At 40.5% G+C, this 19,794-nt stretch overlaps 2 protein-coding genes across 9 annotated transcripts in view; one reads left to right on the top strand and one right to left on the bottom strand.

The window, feature by feature from the left end:
* Positions 1–6,675, bottom strand: part of relch (RAB11 binding and LisH domain, coiled-coil and HEAT repeat containing) — a 34,084-nt gene extending 27,409 nt beyond the window's left edge. For 6 of the 7 annotated variants that reach the window (XM_051410183.1, XM_051410184.1, XM_051410185.1 and 3 more), the window contains exon 1: positions 6,121–6,674. In XM_051410183.1, the coding sequence (XP_051266143.1) occupies positions 6,121–6,574 (454 nt within the window). In that variant the 5' untranslated portion in view covers positions 6,575–6,674. Of the gene's footprint in view, positions 1–6,120 lie in introns of all 7 variants that reach the window. The other variant, XR_007886021.1, reaches the window with a different exon arrangement.
* Positions 6,673–19,505, top strand: pign (phosphatidylinositol glycan anchor biosynthesis, class N). 2 transcript variants are annotated; one of them, XM_051410189.1, is made up of 29 exons: positions 6,673–7,359; positions 7,775–8,026; positions 8,228–8,349; positions 8,452–8,550; positions 8,677–8,783; positions 8,936–9,060; positions 9,206–9,336; positions 9,480–9,599; positions 9,796–9,836; positions 9,974–10,033; positions 10,203–10,295; positions 10,531–10,586; positions 10,818–10,896; positions 11,192–11,374; positions 11,696–11,835; positions 12,223–12,322; positions 12,477–12,569; positions 13,104–13,195; positions 13,578–13,683; positions 13,770–13,878; positions 14,096–14,198; positions 14,320–14,422; positions 14,880–14,966; positions 15,221–15,276; positions 17,178–17,253; positions 17,539–17,612; positions 18,002–18,044; positions 18,141–18,193; positions 18,361–19,505. In XM_051410189.1, exons 2-29 carry the CDS (start codon positions 7,800–7,802, stop codon positions 18,482–18,484), a joined length of 2,802 nt encoding a protein of 933 aa, XP_051266149.1. In that variant the 5' UTR covers positions 6,673–7,359; positions 7,775–7,799; the 3' UTR covers positions 18,485–19,505. The 2 variants fall into 2 exon arrangements, 1 of the variants encoding a protein (XP_051266149.1); XR_007886022.1 differs by lacking the exons at positions 18,002–18,044; positions 18,141–18,193; positions 18,361–19,505 and having other exon boundaries at positions 14,880–14,953; positions 17,539–17,611.
* Positions 19,506–19,794: the final 289 nt, after the last annotated feature.

Genomic DNA, 19,794 nt, shown 5'->3' with positions numbered 1-19,794 from the left:
TGTGTAAGAAACATTATTTCTGTTTGTCCCAGCGTGTTGGCTGCTACTATTGAGCCAACTAAAAACGAATTTAGTCTTTAGCAAACTGAAGCAATGTACATGTTTATTTGCAGAGCGGAGAATTGAAATCTGATCACAAGCGGTCACTCAAGACGAATGTGGAGATGCATTGTAATGCCAGGTGTAAACTGACATACTTATTCATTTGTGATTGGATCAGCCAAGACGCATGTTAATGTTAGGTATGAACAGGCTCCTACCCAACAGTAGCCCCACTGTGGTATGGATCAAGTATTTCTCTTAAGGACTCTTAACCACGCTGGAAGCATGCTGACCCTGGGCTTGAGGTAAAGGATGGTGACTAACCACTAGGCTACCCTTCTACAAAACAGATGGAAACTTTATTATATTCAGCTAAAAGCAGAGACCTTTAAAAGCCTGTGTGGGAAGGTTACACTTCAGCCAAGAAACATATGAGTCACAGAACATGGGGGAAAACAAATCAATCAAAAAATGTTAACTTTGCTCAGACCTTTACTTAATGGAAACGCCCATTTCCAAACCAACACCTCCAAAAAGCCACCGTACATCTGAGAATAGGGATGCCAAAAGTATTTTTCACTCAAACAACAGATAGAGCTGATACATAAGTATGCTTGTGCTCCTGTTTCACTGAGCTAGGCTGGCCTCGTAGCTTAGCCAATGGTGTAAGTTTTCCTCCACTGCAATACAAGCTCAAGATTGGCCTATTTGTTCTCTGATATCCAGATACAGTAGAAGGTCAAGCCAAATGTAGCGTGTAGACTAGCTTTAAAACCATAGCTTGCTTTGCTTTGCAAAGCTAAGGGAAAGTGACTTGTGTGAGTAATGAAGCTGAGAATAAAATCATTGTTGGTGCAGAAATTGATATATTATGTTGATTCAGTATACCTTGAGTAAAAAACACATTGCAGGTTGAGACCTTTGAACTTTTAGGTAGCATTGTGTTAACACTGTGTGTGAGTAATGCTTATGATTCTTTAGCTACTACAGTAGATATTAAAATGTTAATGTTGGGGTTGGTTTGCTTGATCTGTTAAATATTTAAGATTTCTGTTCAACCTTGTTTAATGTATGTGTATGTGTATGTATGTGTGTGTGTGTGTGTGTGTGTGTGTGTGTGTGTGTGTGTGTGTGTGTCACATGTTTAAATGTATGACCATGCAGCCTCACAGAGCACACTCTCAGTCCTGTGACTACAGTGAGAGTGTTTCTGCACGGGCGTGTGTTTTGTGTGTGTGTGTGTGTGTGTGTGTGTGTGTGTGTGTGTCATTGTTCTGTCATGCTGACGTGCAGCGTGAAGGCACTGCAAACTTTCCTTTCGTTTTAAAGCCTTGTGCTGTATAATGATAAATACATTTCACTGATCGTCGAGGATGTTTTCTGTAAGTGGTTGCAATATATTTGGTGAATTAGTGTGTGAGACAAAAAAAAACCCTGTAATTCCAATGTGAGGGAGCATGCACAGATGTCTTGTGTGTATGCCTAATTGCCAAAAACAAGTATTTTTTTCCTGGCTCTGACCTTTAAGCTCTGTGCCTGTGGCGTGTATTGTCTGGAGTGTGATAGATCTGACACTTCAGACTGTCACCTCTTCACTGCGCTCCTGCGGGGCAGGTTGTGCTTCACACACACACACACACACACACACACACACACACACACACACACACACACACACACACACACACACACACACACACACACACACACACACACACACACACACACACACACACACACACACACACACACACACACACACACACACACACACACACACACACACACACACACACAAATCCATGCACAGTATCTATCTAGGCTCTCGAGTACATGAGTGTTACCAACTTACATTCAAAAAGCACACTACAGATTAGTTAAATGGGCCTTAATTTGTACTCTGAACTGCTTTTCTCTCTACTCTATCGTGCAATTTAATTTTTGTTTTACAAAAACAATTTGGAGGCCAACGAGACCTTTTCATGAAAAAGCGAGACGGAAGACAAACACAATGAAGGATAGTTTTTCTGCTTTGGCAAGTATAAAAACAAAGAAGATAAATTGGAGACAGGGAGAGAAGCAAGAGTTTAGTCCCAGAACAAAGAGATAGACTTAAAAAGAGCTGATACAAATACAGACAAGGAGACAGAGAGAGGATGGATCATCAGGAGGTAGCCAACAAGCTCTTTTTAATGGGAGGGATGTTTTGGCAAGACTGTTAGCTATTTAGAGAATATAAATGGGATGAAAGAATGGGAAACAAATTACAAAGGATGCAGAGGGAGACACTCAAACCTGTATGGACATTTTTCCTCACAATATCAAAATTATGAAAATATATTCAATGAAATGTAACACTTAGTTAACCTGTGTATAAAATGAGCATATGAGAACTTATATACAGATGGACAGAACCACCTGCACACGCATACACACGCATGCCACACACACACACACACACACACACACACACACACACACACACACACACACACACACACACACACACACACACACACACACACACACACACACACACACACAGCTTAATGAAAGGCAGAGAGTTATGAACAGTCAGCCAGTCGGAGCCAGTCCAGAACTACATGAAGCTGACAGTATCATTAATCGCCTTCTCACACAATATACCAACTCCCTGCCACAGACAGAGGGGAGAATGGAGAGACATTATAAAGTGAGAAAAATTTAGAAAAAGAGAATGCATGTGAGGTTGGGCCAACTAATAAGCAGTGCTGCTAAGGAAGAGGCAGAGCTGGTATGATTGTTTCAACAGAATGACAATGACTACCTCTAAATCTTGATAAGATCAACTCTACTGGTGTTATAAATCGTTTGTGTATCGGAGGGAAATGGTGTGTGGTTGACCTGGATTGCCACTTTGTCAAAATTACAGATTTGTAACAGGATAGCACATAAATAGTGGTTACAAACCACCTAACCTAGATCTTACTATGCGAACATCCTATTTGACCCTTTTCAAATAGCAGATGGTAGGTTCCTTCAACTACAATTTAACTTTCAGATTCTTAGCCTAAGATCAAAAAGCCACTTTATGGTATCCCATATTATGTGGCAAACCACACAGACGTCTCAAATGTGGTACCTTACTGCCAACCTCGTGCATGGCAATTTATGTGACATGCTATCTTAAAAGCCCATCGCATCCTAACTAGCATGGATAACTACCTGCCTAACCAATGATGGGTGGAGAGAGACTCATTCATGCTTCCTTGCTACAAATTAGCAAAGTGGTGAGAGATGCCTTGTTGGGTCATGTGGCCTTGAGCAACAGCTGCAGTTATGATGCTGCTTGTTACGCAGTCGTTATCCATGCACATGCTCGCTGCAATCAACAGCTTACAGCAATAAGACAACAGATATTCCATCAGTATCCCTCCCTCCTCAACAACTACTCAACTCTATCTTTTGTCCTCCAAACATGAGGAAAAAGATCATTCCAGTGATCACATGAGGTCTTGGCTATCATATTATGCTGGAAAGAAAAGTGACACTGCCTTGGGCTGAATTCATCGCTTTCTCCCTCATCTATTCCCATCAGCTACTTCATTTTTTCACCATCTGCATATGGTATATTTGACTCATCAGGAACCATGGATTTAATATATTTTTACCCTCATCAACAGCTAATAAGACTGAGATTACTGTTTCTCCATGACCTTCCTGTCAAGTTTCACAACAGGGGGGTGTCAAGTCCTGCCATGCTTTTCGAAGACATCATCAAAAAACATTTATTCTGTTACCGTGCTCCAAACCTTTTGGGAGAATGTATGATAATGCAACCACCAGACTTTTGCTACTGACACAGACAGCTCACCATACAGAGAGTCAGTCTACCTAAGTATTTAATTCTACAGGGTGGGGTTTTACACTGACAGCCAAAGGTTGCATTGAATCTGACTGGCTGCCATCTGCTATCTGCTAAAGCTAGCCTCAGGCCAGTTGCCTAGACCAACACTCAAGACTGTACAACAGTCTCCTGAGACATCAGGTCATTGTCCATTGCTACTGCATCCAAATGAGGGGGAAAATGTGGTTATAAAACCACATCTTCTCTTTCTACAGCATGTATTTATATGCTGTAGTTCCTCAGCTGGACAACTGCCAAGTGTTTATACAATGAAAATTCATCATCTAGCCTGCACCAAAAAAAAAAAGTACAAATTACAATTGCAGTGCTGCTGTCATGACTGTAAATACTCTGGGAGACTCATAAACCAAAATACTGATTTGAATCCTGGAATTGGTAAGGAGCAAAGCCTCAAATGAATGACCAAAGTTACCCTGTGGCCTGCACACCTACTAAAAACTGACAGGAGCACTTCCAATTCACTCTGCCTTGATAGCATCTGAAAGCAATATTTATTTTGTTAATTTGAAACTACAGCCCAAGTAGCAAATCATATCCACTGGTGTGAATCACAACCAGAAATACTTTATTGATCCCCGGGGGAAATTAATGTTAATTTGTTAATGTGGCACTTAGATTGTGATGCAAAGAGCATCTGCTTTCAGAGACTGATAACCAAAAAACTATTTTTTTCCGTAACAGGCAAAGGGACAAAGAATTTGTAAAGATCTGTTCATTTGTGTTGAATCAGGGCACTAAGTAAGAGGTGTCGGTTTTTAAAGTCAGTTCAGTTCAGTGTTTCCTGCTTGGATGTTTCAGATTGTTCAAAAGATAAGGTGGGTGTGTAACCATCCATATGGGTCACTGACATTGTTCCTACCCTATCTCTCCTGGATGTAAGATAAATATACTTTAACAAGACAGATCCACTCACTGCAGTAGAGAACACCAAGCTGAGTCATGTTCATTAAAATAGTCATAAGGTTATTAAATAGTCTTTAAAATATATACATTTTATAATACCTGTTATCACTTTCAAGCCACCTAGGTCAAATCATCTAACAGCATACATGCTTACATAAGACTTCCAGAAGCTCAATCCTCCATGGTAAGTCAAAATATCCTCATGGTGTATTTTCTTCCTTTCTAGTCCTCTTTGAATGTAGCCAATTCACTGCTTTTAGACCAGAGGGATATGTGTGGAGCCTTATATAGGTGCCTATGTTAAGTGTGAATAGATTTGATCCACTACTCATGAAATAGGGCCACAAGAAAAGGTTTTCCATATGTTCCATATTCCCTTCAATGCTAGGCTCCCGTGCTTTGCCACAGCTGAGTTAAAGTTTATGGTAATACTACTCCTGCAGCTCTATAGCAGGCTTTATTTATTTGTGGCTTGGGTTGTCACTATGACTACCATTTGCATGGCATGTTTGTTTATGGGTCCTGACTTCTCAGCCACCATATGTCCTGCAGGTTATTCCACAAAAGAAGTATTGTATGTGGATGAGGTTGATACACTCTTGACCAGTAAACCATAGTAATAGTTTATTGATCTGTTCTGGTAGAAACAACTGGTACAAAGCAACACAAGCACTAACAGGGCCCTGTCCTCTTAAGCAAGATGATGTACCTTTAAACCCAATTCAGGATGTAAACTGCTCTCTAGCAAGACACTAAAATCCTACCAACTGTAGCCCTCTCTTCATACTCAAAATTGCTTTAATGGCATCACAATAGTTTAGTACAATATTGCAAAAAGCAGGTTAGACAAGCTTTATCTTTTTCCTCTTCTGTAGCTGATCCTGACCTCTGACCTCCCTCGGCCTAAAGGAAGGGGCATCGTGTATTTTCTTACCGGGGTCAATGACACTAGGACGATCACTGTTTGTCATAATATCTCGCATCCATCTCATCCAGCTAGAAAGTGTGGTATAGCCTAATCACATTTCTGTGGTGCTGTAGTGTGTATGTCAGCAAACACAGCTGAACTGACCCACAAAACCAGCTTGTTGGCTGCGGGCCCTGAACCGGGAGGGCAGGTGCAGCAAGCGGATACCTCATGATCGATTGGCTCCCAAATCCAGTGTTTTAAGCTAACGTTAGCTAGCTACTGGGCTAACTTTGTATAATGCACCATTATAGATATAGCTAGCTGACAGCTACGTGACTAGCACTGGGAGCATACTCACTCAGTGGTCCTCCAGGTCCGAGTACCTGGTCTTTGGCAGGCGGAGTGCCGCTCTGTCGCTCGAAGTTGCCAGGGTTGGAGAAATAATCCCGCAGCCTCGGAAGCTCTCTGCCTGCTTCCAACAGTTCGGTGTGAAACTCCAGGGCCGTGAGGATGTACTGGTCCCGTAATAGCTGAGCAGCAATAACATCCACAGATACCCGTGCCTCGGCACTGCCAGCCATAGCGGAGGTGGCCGCGACCGAGACCGAGATGCCCTCACCGCTGGGGCTCGTCCGGTTGCTAGACAGCAGGAGCGTCGGAGGCTCGGCGTCCGCAGGCGGAGAGAACAGGTTGCCTGGCGGCGGCCCTGGCGCCCCGTCACTCGGGCTTCTCTCTGTGTCAACTGTTTCATTGGGGCGCCGTTCAGCCTCTTCCTCTGAATCACTGAGATCAAACGGGTTGACCGACGCCATTTTTGCACTGTAAAGATTTTTTTTTTTTTTTTTTTAGTAATCTAGACTAGCTAAGCTAATCAGACCCGCTTCTTCCTGAATAGATATTAAGCTAGCCACGGTTTGGTAGGTGGGTTTGTCAAAGGGGGAAAGAATGCGAAGCTGTGATTGGTCAAATCAGAGGGACGTTATCCCAAAACCCGCCTCTTTCATGGGATAATGGAATATGATTGGATATTTAGGGAGACATAGAGGAAAACTGGGCAGGGCACATTTGACAGCTGATAGCCTATGCTAGCTAGCGTGTTGTTATCCAATAACCACCACCTGTGACAATAATCATTTCCAGTCAAACAGCACTGTTACACATATTGTTGGATATAAAACAAAAAGACATTTCGTTTAATTTAAATGCGTTTTGAGAGAATTTGAAAAAGGAAGCTCACTGGGAAATATTTTTTAACTACAGTACCCACAATTCAGCTGCACAGTACGCAACGTCTACGTAAAACGTCGAAGTCACAACAAGGAAGTAGATGCTTATGGTACCTGAATTTCTTGTGCTAGCTAGTTAATCTTCTTAGACAGAGGGACAGTTGGTTTTGTTAAAGGACGCACTTAAAGATTACGTTGATCTTGTTTTGTACCACAAAGCCTCAATCTGTCAGGTTCTCTGGATTTCTAATAGGCCATCTACGAAGACAAAGTGGAAGTTATATCAGATGAATAGGTAAAATGGTAGTGGATAGTTCTGCTCTCCCATTCATTCACCAATGAGACAGCGTCCCCCGTTTTTAATTCAACAGGTAAGACTGTTTGCATGACCTAAAAATATCCTGAGTCATTCTCTTGTCAACACGCGTCTGACTGCTAGTCTGCTGGCTTAATGGTAACCTTTTTATTATTTACAGTCTTTGTTGGTAATTTATCACTGAATGTGACAAACTATTAAAGTCATTATTTCTGTACATTGACTGATGGCATATGGTGGTAGAAGGATTACCCCTGCTCTTAAACACTCTTTGCATGGCACATACATTAACGTAACCAGTCTATATTACACTAAACTAATTTATTAAGTTGGGCTTTTATGCTTTTATAACTTTACATTTGTCCATATTTACCACAGTCATCTTTATTCTGTATGCATTTCTGCGTCTTCTTCTTCTCACCTCCTCTCACCTACAAAAAAATCTCCATCCCCTCCTGTTTGCTCTGCAGACCCGGCTCGGTGTTGACACTCAACATGAGGATGATCACCTTCTTCCTGGTTGGACTGATAGTCCATGTGGTCTTCTTCCTCTCTATCTTTGACATCTACTTCACCTCTCCCCTGGTCCATGGCATGACACCCCAGGCCACCCCGCTGGCACCCCCTGCCTCCAGACTGGTGTTAGTGGTGGGCGATGGTCTCAGAGCAGACAGTCTCTTCACACTCCTGCACAATGGCTCATCCAGGGCTCCATACTTGAGGTAGGGAAACTAATACAGAGTATCAGGCTTTGCTGTGGTGTGTTTGTGTGTGTATTAACTAGTCCAGTACAGAATTCACTATGTATATCTCTGCCGTGAGTTTTTGTGTGTGTTATACTGGGTATTTTTTCATGCTTGGTTCATAAGTCCTGAGTAACCTGTGTTTGTGTGTGCATGTCTGTATGTGTTTCCCAATATCAGGAATGTGATAGAGGAAAGGGGTACCTGGGGTGTGTCACACACACGCGTGCCCACTGAGTCTCGTCCCGGTCATGTTGCTCTCATCGCTGGCTTCTATGAGGATGTTAGTGCTGTTGCTAAAGGTAGGTGTTCATCTGCGCACACTAATACAGAAAAGGCTATGTGAAAATTGTTGTGTCTGTTTGTGACTGCAAGTGCACTGAGCTTCTTTTATGTGTGTTCAGGGTGGAAGGAGAATCCTGTAGAGTTTGACTCTGTGTTTAATGAGAGCAGACACACCTGGTGCTGGGGCAGCCCTGATATTCTGCCCATGTTTGCCAAAGGTACACAAGCACACACAAAAAAACAACCCAATCGGAATCACTAACCAAATCAATATCAAAGCAAAAGGTCACAGATAAATACTCTAAATTTATTTGAATATTTTTTAAAGAACATTTTTCTTCCAGGTGCCAGTGGAGACCATGTGTATACCCACACATACCCAGCAGAGGAGGAGGACTTTGCCTCCACAGATGCCTCCAGGCTGGACAGCTGGGTGTTCACTCAAGTCAAAGTATGGTAGTGGTTGATAATAACTACTGATAAAGTCATAGAAAAATGTTAAGTTTTAATAATTGTAGGAGACTTCACTGGTATTATGAGTGAGGATCTGCACATTGCTATCTTCAATAAATCAAACTATGTTTCTTTCTCTCTCTGCACTAGTCATTCTTTCAGTCAGCAAAGTCCAACTCTAGTCTAAGGGCCAGTCTGCTCGAGGATAAGAACATCTTCTTCCTGCATCTGCTGGGCATCGACACAAACGGACATGCTCACAGACCAGTGTCACAGTAAGAGACATCAGGATTTCTTGTTGTTGTTCCATTTATATGAAATTTGATCTCACGACACATAACATACAATTCAGTTAACATATTCTTCCAAAGCAGCATCCACTTCAGTAGCGCTATATGTTTATTTTGTAATTTTTTCTAGGGAGTACCTGGACAATATTGGTCTAGTAGACACTGGTATAGCTGAGCTGGTGTCTATAGTAGAAGACTTCTTTAATTATGATGGCAGAACGGCCTATGTGTTCACGTCTGATCATGGCATGACAAACTGGGGTAAGACTCTTGTTTTGCCTTTTTTACTGAAGAAAACAGAAAATCTGTTCTTCAGTATACAAATTCACTGTTTGTGTGTGTGTGTGTGTCTGTGTGTGTCTGTGTGTGTGTGTGTGTGTGTGTGTCCGTGTGTGTCTCTCCAGGTTCACACGGTGCAGGCCATCCCTCTGAGACACTCACCCCTTTAGTGGTGTGGGGAGCAGGAGTTCAGAATGCCCACAGAGTGACTGAACCCCAATCATACAATGATGGGTACCTACAAGGTGCTAAACTCATGTACTGCGCTTACAGCTGCTTACTTAAATGTCTCTCAAGCACGTTTTTTTGCTTCAGTTTAGGACCCAGCTTCTCCTATACGCACTAAAGGGAAGAATGGGATTTTGTATAAATATTTTATGTTTTAAAGATTTAATTATAATCATTAATTTAATAATTTTTTATCCTTACTGTTTATCTCAGATTGGAAACTGGAGCACCTTCGTAGAGTTGACGTCAATCAGGTAAGGCCCATGCCCACGGCACTTTTTGACCAATTATCAATTGTTTCCACTAAATGTAAAATGTAAGGAAGCAGTGAGATAACCAAACAACAGGTAGTAAAGTGAAATATTTTAAATTTTTGTATTATTTTCCGCAGGCAGACATTGCACCCCTCATGGCTTCTCTCATTGGTGTGCCCATTCCTGTTAACTCTGTTGTAAGTCAAGTTGTATGTTACTGTATTATCAGAGTTGAAAATAAATTCAATCAGTTATTTAATAGATATTATCTATCCACATGTGTTCATTATACAGCATTTTCTATGAATATCACAATGCAGTTTTATGATTTTATGCTCATCTTTGTGTGTATTTGTGTCTCTTTAGGGTGTGTTACCTCTTCTCTACCTCAACAACAGTGACCAGTTCAAGGCAGAAACCATGTACACTAATGCTATTCAAGTACTAGAGCAGTTCAAGGTATAAAATGTGCTGATCATTAGTATGTTACAAAGGACAGTAAAATAATCACTCATCATGTCATTGTTTAACTGAGTAATATGCAGTTATTCATTAGTAACAATATTATCAGTTACAATTATACTCTAAACACCATGTCGTAACCAAGTTCTGCGTTGTTTTTCTTACTGCATATGTCAAATCAGTAATTCAGTTATATAAATCTATGGTGACTAAGTGCTATATGTTTTTGTAGATGAAAATGACCCAGAAAAAGGAGACGACCTTGTCTTTTCTCTTCACCCCATATCAGTAAGTACAATTCGCTGTGTTCAAGAGTTTAAAAAAATATCATGCTGAATTCATGTAGTGTGTGCAAGACTTGTAGATATTTTGGTAAGAACGTTAACCAGGTGGCAGGTGCCATCTATTCTTGGCCTACGCAAAAAGTATATACTGTGGTTTTGTCAGAATGAACCACACTTTATTTGGTCAAACCACATTTAAGTGCAATTTCACACAGTCTGACTCACTGTTTTCCAGACTACTGACTGAGTCAAAACAAGCAGAATTCATCCACAAGGCAAGAATACTGATTCAGCTGGAGAAGTATAATGAAGCTGTGAGTATTTGAAAAAAGCTAGTCTGCAGCTTATTTTGTACAAATGAATTAAAGTCTAAATGTAGATGTATTCTTGGTGCTTAAATACAAATAAAGCTGGGGTTGATACACAGTGTTAGTTAATTATGTCATGACCAGAGTTGCAGCAAACTGGAGTATAGAGTGTTATGGATGTTGCAGTAGAAAGTTAGCTGCTGTTAAGCCTGACACCAATCAAACCAGCTAACCGTGCTAAATACATATTTACTTTTGCTAAAGCACTCCCTTTCATTCCCCACTGTCTGTCTCTCATCAGATCTCTCTGTGCCAGTCTCTCATATCCCATGCTCTGGAGGGCCTGGTCTACTACCACACCTATGACAGGTTCTTCCTGGGTTGCAGTGTGGTTCTGGGATTTGTAGGCTGGACCTCATATGTTGTCCTAGTCATACTGAAGACTCATGCTGGCCTCAACAGACATCCCAGTCTCCTCAAACAGGTCAGGGCATACACTGTAATCCCTTATTCTTTTGTTTTAAATTTTCCTTCCACTAAAACAAGTTTATGAAACTTGAAGGTCTTGTTAAGTTACATTGTTGGTATTTCTCCTGTGTGTGTGTGTGTGTGTGTGTGTGTGTGTGTGTGTGTGTGTGTGTGTGTGTGTGTGTGTGTGTGTGTGTGTGTGTGTGTGTGTGTGTGTGTGTGTGTGTGTGTGTGTGTGTGTGTGTGTGTGTGTGTGTGTGTGTGTGTGTGTGTGTGTGTGTGTGTGTGTGTGTGTGTGTGTGTGTGTGTGTGTGTGCGCGTGTGCGTGTGCGTGCAGATTCCCAGCCATACCCTCGCAAGGCTGTGTATATGTGTGACAGTGGTGATCACCATGTTCCTGCTTATCCAAAGGAGCCCTGTTACCTACTATATTTACTGCCTGCTGCCTGTCCCTGTATGGTACTCTGTTCTCAGAGAGTAAGTAACGGACACATTCGAGAAAATGTAAAATGGATCAAAACATGAAACACATCTGCACACATACATTATAATCTAATCAAACAAATATGTATAGTTTCTTCTCAGAGAGTGGTGGCGAAAACATCACACACAGACACAGGATGTCATCAAATATGAAAACACATCAATGAATATAGCAGTTTTTAATTGGATGTAATTTACCTCAAACATACTTCTTGCATGTCTAGCCCAGCTGCAGTGAGGTGTTAATTAGATCCTTTGAAGTGGTGTTGTATCCATTCATGTTTCTCCTCTATAAATGGATAAAAGGACAGTATTTGCAGTTGTATTTCTTTTCTCCCCTTTGGTCGCAGGAAAAATAATCTCATTAATTATCAATTTTAGGTCTGGGACTCTAACAGATTTGATTCGCTCAGCACCCTCTCTGCCACTGTGGAAATGTCTTGGCTATTTTGTGCTGGTGGCGTTTGGGATCGAACTATTGGTAGGTGTCATAAATGTCTTCTAATGTACAGTAAGAGGCAGATTTTTGCTTCGGTACACTGATACAGCATTACTTTAGCTGACCTCCACATACATTACATATTATAAATTGGTCACAATGTATAGGGATGACAGTTTACCTTTGCTGCTCCCAGGTGGTGAGTTTCTTCCATCGCGCCATGCTGACTGTGGGCCTGGCTGTCCTCTCTGTCTGGCCCTTTCTGTCGGGACTTTTTGGCAAGGCCAAGGTAACCATGTCAAAGATCATTGCTCCTGCGGTCACAGTACACCAGGATATTTGACTATGGTATTTGAATACTTTTCCACACCTGAAAAGGTTATAGAAAATGATGTGACTCCAGAAAGTTTGGAAATACAAGCTGAAGAAAACACAGTAGCAAATTTCCTGATCACAGAACTCTGACTCACTTATGGATTTTTAAAAACCAAACGGACAAATCAGTAATTTATCAAGGATGTTTCATAACCTCAATCAATAGATAATTAAATATTAATACTCAAATAGATAGATAAGAAATATATATATAGAATATTTTCTGTCCTTTTAAGTATTCTGATAAATAAATAAATAATTAAACCTATTTTATTCTTGTTAGAGATTTATTCCATAAATCAGTTTTACTATATGATTTTTATATATATATAATCATTAATAGTACACCTAAAACCATTCATAGTTTTTGCTTTGTTATCATTAGTTCAATTATCAGTCCACATACAGTATCTAAATATATGAACTCATCGTCTTTGTCCCTGTTTAGTTCCGTTCACTGAGCTGGTTTCTGGGCTGTCTGTGTTTGGCTGCTTTCCCCCTGATGCCAGTTGTGGGTAGAGAGCCTATCATACATCTGGTGTGAGTGCTTCCTCTATTTGCTTACATTTATCAGAAAGTTTACCACACTGCTGCACTGTGGGAAAAGTCATAAGTCAAACAGTTATGCGGAAATATTTTCTCTCTATACTAAGGAAATCGTGGTGAAATTTGTTTGGTAGAAATCATTTAGGGATGGGCAATACTGTTGGAATCAATATCACAATATGAATACAAGTATTTTTTTACTATATCAACATATGTATCAAAATGTGGCCAATCACATGTACATAACATCAAGAATGAACCGTGTTCATAGTTTTTTCAACACATTAGAAAAAAAGATCATGCGTGCAAATCAAAAACTTCAATAACCTATTTTGTCAGCTTTTGAACCATCTTATATTCATGTTTGTTTTCTTAGTACCTGCGCAGGTATACTCACTCTCTTCACTTCAGCCTGTTACCTCTGGTCATCACGACACAGAGCGCCACTGCGTCTCAGTGACAGACAGCAGTTTGTCACCCAGGTAACTGCAGTACATGTCATGTTGTGTGTTTTTGTTTGTGTCACTGAGATCTCTAAAAATAGATTCTGACCTGTCCAACTGAACAGATGATCCATGTGGCCGTGTGTGCATACGTGCCATACCTCACACACTCCAGCCTACAGCAGAAACAGGGACTGCCACTTCTTAATCAGATCATCAGCTGGACCACATTAGGTAGGTGGGAGTGCGTGAGCAATCACTACAATATGTCATTTATTTCACATTTTGAAATATTGGTTAGGTATGTAAGATATAAATAAAATTATTTCAGTCCTGTTTATATCCCATCACATGACCTTACTGAGTAAAAAGTTAAATGTCACATCCTGTACTATATGCCCTTCTAGCTCTACGACCCAGCACACTTCTACTTTCTCTTCTCTTTTCTCAGCATCTTCTATGATAGTTCCATTGTTGAGCTCTACACGTCTTTTCCACCGACTTCTCAGCATTTTCCTCTCTCTCACAGCCACATATCTGCTGCTCAGCACTGGGTAAGATAAGATATACACGCACACATCATACAGCTGCACTAAAAAAAAAAACAAACAGTAAAATGCCTTGTATAGAGTTCCATCACCAAATTTCTTATGTGTGTCTTTTGTCCCCACCCAGGTCAGAGGCCTTGTTCCCCCCTGTGTTATCTTGGTTGATGTTTGTGTGGATCAACATAGAACAGGAAGCTATGCTCGCTCAGGGTGTCTCTGGCAGACAAGAGGTAATTCCATTAAGTGTTATGTTTGTAGAGCAGCATAAACTACATGACAAAATGAGATGCAAATTTCAATACAAAATGTGTCTATTTATTGTACTGTAGGTTTGTATCAAATTTAGATCACATCTACTTCTATTTTGTACATGAACTGGCTTCTCTAAGCAAGAACAGTCTATTTGATTTTATATAAATATATATTACGGAGCCTCTACTTGTTGGGTGTTAAAATGTATCTACTGTTCACTCCTTTATTGACATTGTTTTTACCAAACCACCAAGTAAATCCCTACTCATGATAACATACTGTAATCTGTGGAGTAGGTTTACATAAAGCAGCCCTACATAATGTACATACAGTCTCAGTACTCATTATCGTGTGTTTGGGTGTGTCTGGGCATGTCTTTGAAATGGTGAATGCACATGTGTGTGGGCATGCTTTTGTGTGTGTTTTTTCTTCCAGCTGTCCACTATTGATTTCTCCGCTAACATCGACATCACCAAGATCCGACAGCTGAAGCTGGATGATATCAGAAGGTCTTACTTTTTTGTATCCGCATGAGAGTATTTGCAATTGTGGCATTGGCTGAAACACACAGAGAAAAAAAAACAGAACCTAAAACCTGGCACCAGTTTATTTGGAAGTAGTGCTTATGTCTCAGTGGAGTCAACAGGGGTTGTTCAGGCCAAATTATATCTAGTTAAATTATGATTTTACAAGTTTAAGATAAAAATGTTTGAAGTGTACAATTACACATAATGAACATTTCTTCAAGTCTTTCCTTGACTATATATTTTCTTCAGGTGTTTTTTATAATAACCGCTTTCTTCGGCACAGGGAACATAGCTTCCATTAACAGGTATGTATATCTTTGTATTTATTTATGTATATACTTCCTATACTTGTACAGTGGGTACGGAAAGTATTCAGACCCCTTTAAATTTTTCACTCTTTGTTTCATTGCGGCCATTTGCTAAAATCAAAAAAGTTCATTTTATTTCTCATTAATGAACACTCAGCACCCCATCTTGACAGAAAAAAACAGAAATGTAGAAATTTTTGCAAATTTATTAAAAAAGAAAAACTGAAATATCACATGGTCATAAGTATTCAGACCCTTTGCTCAGTATTGAGTAGAAGCACCCTTTTGAGCTACTACAGCCATGAGTCTTCTTGGGAATGATGCAACAAGTTTTTCACACCTGGATTTGGGGATCCTCTGCCATTCTTCCTTGCAGATCCTTTCCAGTTCTGGTAGGTTGGATGGTGAACGTTGGTGGACAGCCATTTTCAGATCTCTCCAGAGATGCTCAATTGGGTTTAGGTCAGGGCTCTGGCTGGGCCAGTCAAGAATGGTCACAGAGTTTTCCGAAGCCACTCCTTTGTTATTTTAGCTGTGTGCTTAGGGTTATTGTCTTGTTGGAAGGTGAACCTTCGGCCCAGTCTGAGGTCCTGAGCACTCTGGAAGAGGTTTTCTTCCAGGATATCTCTGTACTTGGCCGCATTCATCTTTCCTTCAATTGCAACCAGTCATCCTGTCCCTGCAGCTGAAAAACATCCCCATAGCCTGATGCTGCCACCACCATGTTTCACTGTTGGGATTGTATTGGGCAGGTGATGAGCAGTGCCTGGTTTTCTCCACACATACCGCTTAGAATTAATCTTGGTCTCATCAGACCAGATAATCTTATTTCTCATAGTCTGGGAGTCCTTCATGTGTTTTTTGGCAAACTCTATGCAGGCTTTCATGATTTATGTCTTGCACTGAGGAGAGGCTTCCGTCGGGCCACTCTGTCATAAAGCCCCGACTGGTGCAGGGCTGCAGTGATAGTTGACTCTGTGGAACTTTCTCCCATCTCCCTACTGCATCTCTGGAGCTCAGCCACAGTGATCTTTGGGTTTTTCTTTACCTCTCTCACCAAGGCTCTTCTCCCACGATTGCTCAGTTTGGCTGGACGGCCAGGTCTCCTTGGGCAGTTCCTTCGACCTCATGATTCTCATTTGCTCTGACATGCACTGTGAGCTGTAAGGTCTTATATAGACAGGTGTGTGCCTTTCCTAATCAAGTCCAATCAGTTTAATTAAACACAGCTAGACTCCAATGAAGGAGCAGGACCATCTCAAGGAGGATCAGAAGAAATGGACAGCATGTGAGTTAAATATGAGTGTCACAGCAAAGGGTCTGAATACTTATGACCATGTGATATTTCAGTTTTTCTTTTTTAATAAATTTGCAAAAAATTCTACATTTCTGTTTTTTTCTGTCAAGATGGGGTGCTGAGTGTACATTAATGCGAAATAAAATGAACTTTTTTGATTTTAGCAAATGGCTGCAATGAAACAAAGAGTGAAAATTTTAAAGGGGTCTGAATACTTTCCGTACCCACTGTATGTGTGTGTGTAAATGGCAGAAAGCTATGTTTGTGGGGGTTGGGGTTTGTGGCCGCGCCTGGTTCAGCCTGAGTGATGTCAATGTCCGTTATGAATGTCATTAATAATGTGTGCTTTTTTTAGATATATTAGCACTGTATCATTTGAATACAGGCAGGAAATCAGAGTAAAAACGCTAGTAAAGACAGACAAGTGAGAAATACTGTGCATTATTTGCTTTGTTTAGTTTCTTATGTAGTGTATGCCTTTGGACTTCATGTGAGGTTGTTTACATTGCACTTCATGCACTCTGCTCCGAATGATTAAAGAGTCTGTTAATTTTCTGGTCATCTGTAGTCACTTCCTCCACCTGGTTTCCCTTTTCTCTAGTTTTGACCCAGCATCTGTTTATTGCTTCCTCACTGTCTTCAACCCCTTCATCATGGGTGGACTGATGATGTGGAAGGTACCATATTTTAAACACTTATACAACTTATGGTATTCACTGTGTATCTGTGTATTTCCCTTGCCGAGCTTTCTTTCAGCTCATAATTAAGTTCCAAAAAAAAGGGCAAGTCTTGTCGTATCTTAACTTCCTGCAGCAGTGACCTTTCAACCTGTTGGCCTTTTTAATGACCTGTTTAGTATAAATTCAATGCATGTATCACTACACAATCGTTATTTGTAATGGACAGAAAAAATGTTAGCAGTATCATTCACAATTAATTATAATTCTCCTTTGTTCTCCTAGGTTATCATTCCGTTCATAATTGTAATGTGTACATTTGAGACCATCCAAGTTGCAACGCAGCTCTCATCAAGAAGGTAACACCTCGTTGCACTGTTTATAATAACATGCTAGAGCAAAGGCACTATAGGATCAGTTCAGTTTCCAGCCTTTATCATTCACCTCATCTTCTCTGTTTACGGTGGGGCTGATGTACGGTACGTCAGTACATGTAAGCCACGCCGGCGTCTGCTCGTGTTGCCACCTCTGTGATTGCTTCACAGACACCTGCCAACAGAAGAATGCATTTCATCTTCACACTATACAGTTTTAAATTTGATACAGCCTTTTGCTTTTTAGACTTTAGACTGTGATGCATTGCATTCCAAGAGCCTGACACATGAATTAAATATGTGTTGTGGATGTTTTAATATGCTTCTAACACCTTTCTCCCTCACTTCTTTTGTCTGCTATTCTTCTTTTCCAGTTTGTTCCTCATTGTCCTGGTCATCTCCGACTTGATGGCTCTGGTAAGGCATTTGGTTCTGGTTGAATGTTGGGTTCTCTGTTACATAGACTGGATGTGAACCTCATACAATATTTTAACTCACTCTTCCTCTCTTCAGCACTTTTTCTTCCTGGTGCAGGACTATGGCAGCTGGCTGGACATAGGCACAAGGTAAGTTAACTGGGAAATACATGGTTTCTAAGTATTTCATTAGTTAATTACTAATTAGTAAGTTGAGTCTTATTTATACACACACTGCCCCTCTTTCCTTTTTAAAAGTATCTGTGATGCACACACTTACACGTAACCATGTTGAACTTTTTCTTTGTGTCTTTCAGCATTAGCCATTATGTGATAGTGATGTCAATGACCATCTTCCTAATGTTGCTCAGTGTGGTCACACATATCTTCACCACACAAAGACTCATCCTGTGGAGGAGACCCAAGATGCACTTCCCCTAAAGAGACATGTGTTTGTGTGTCCATGTGCACACACAGGTTTAACCAAATATTTAGTATTTATTTGACTTTTAGATACTTTTCATATAGTGTTTGCCTTAATAAACAAGAGTTTATTTACATAAGATATGGGATTTTTTTTAGGACTCAACTAATTATGTAGTGCTGTGCAAAACTCTCTCTCACACCAATTGGATACATTTTTTTTGGAGTGTTGGAAATCCCCTCTTATATGTCCTTATAAGCCAGAACTGCTTGAAGAATGTACCACATGACTACCTGTGAAAATGACAGTTAACTACAGAGAATTTCATCAGGTCTACATACTCAGTAGACAAGTTCTTCTTAGTACTTGCTGTCCTCCTTCTTCTTAATGTTAAGTGTCACAGTGTGATTTTAAGTGATAAACACTGACAACTGCTAAATGGTTTAAATAGGATATTTTCAGAGTGGTAAAGACTTTTGCACAGTACTGTTTGCACTGCATTTTTTTGTACACCCTGTCTCTGTTTCAGTGGCATTGTTTTTGCATGAATCATTGATGAACTGACAAAGGCTACTTGAATATTTGACCATGAATTATGTCTGTGCCAAGGGTGCTGATTTATGAGCCACCAAAGAATGATAACTTGATGACTCTTTAAGTATATTTCCTGTAAAGCTGCCTAAAATGTATACTTGTATACGTATAAGGAAAAGGGATGTTATTTGAATTTATTGTGACTATGTACTAATAAAACAAAAGGAGTGGGATGGAAACAGGGACTTGTGTGTTGTACCACTGCAACCATTAACAAAATGAAACCAGATGCCAGCGTAGTTGTGCTTTGTGTTTGAACAGCAAGTTAACCATAGCCATGACCTCAAAGTAGAAAAAGCTCTTTGCCCCCAGTAGAGTTTGAGTACCCAATGGCCAGCATTTGGCTTGTGGTTGCATTTGGAATCTAAAAATGTAGCGATGTGCTGCTATGGTTATTATATTTTCTCTGATGAAACAGAACAAAATTAAAAAAAAAAAAACTTATGATGTGTGACATTTTTTGTCTCTGCAGATCAACCCATAGAACATTTCTATGCGTAATAAAAGTAGGCTAAACTTATATGTATTCTCAAACTCAATACACCTGTGTCACCTTGCTTTGTGGGGGTGATTACACTTCCCTGTGTTGGGAAATGCAGTGAGCTGTAGTGTGTGTGTGTGTGTGTGAATAAATAATCAGTCCATAATTATTCAGCTCCATTGCAGACTTCAGGCGCCTGCAATGTCACCCCCGCTGATAGCCGGAGTTGCAGTGTTAGACCTTGCTGAGATG

This window comes from Dicentrarchus labrax, unplaced genomic scaffold (genome assembly GCF_905237075.1).
Source record: "Dicentrarchus labrax unplaced genomic scaffold, dlabrax2021, whole genome shotgun sequence".
NCBI lineage: Eukaryota > Metazoa > Chordata > Actinopteri > Moronidae > Dicentrarchus > Dicentrarchus labrax.
The sequence above is the reverse complement of the archived record's forward strand: the minus strand, read 5'-3'. Positions and strand labels throughout refer to the sequence as shown.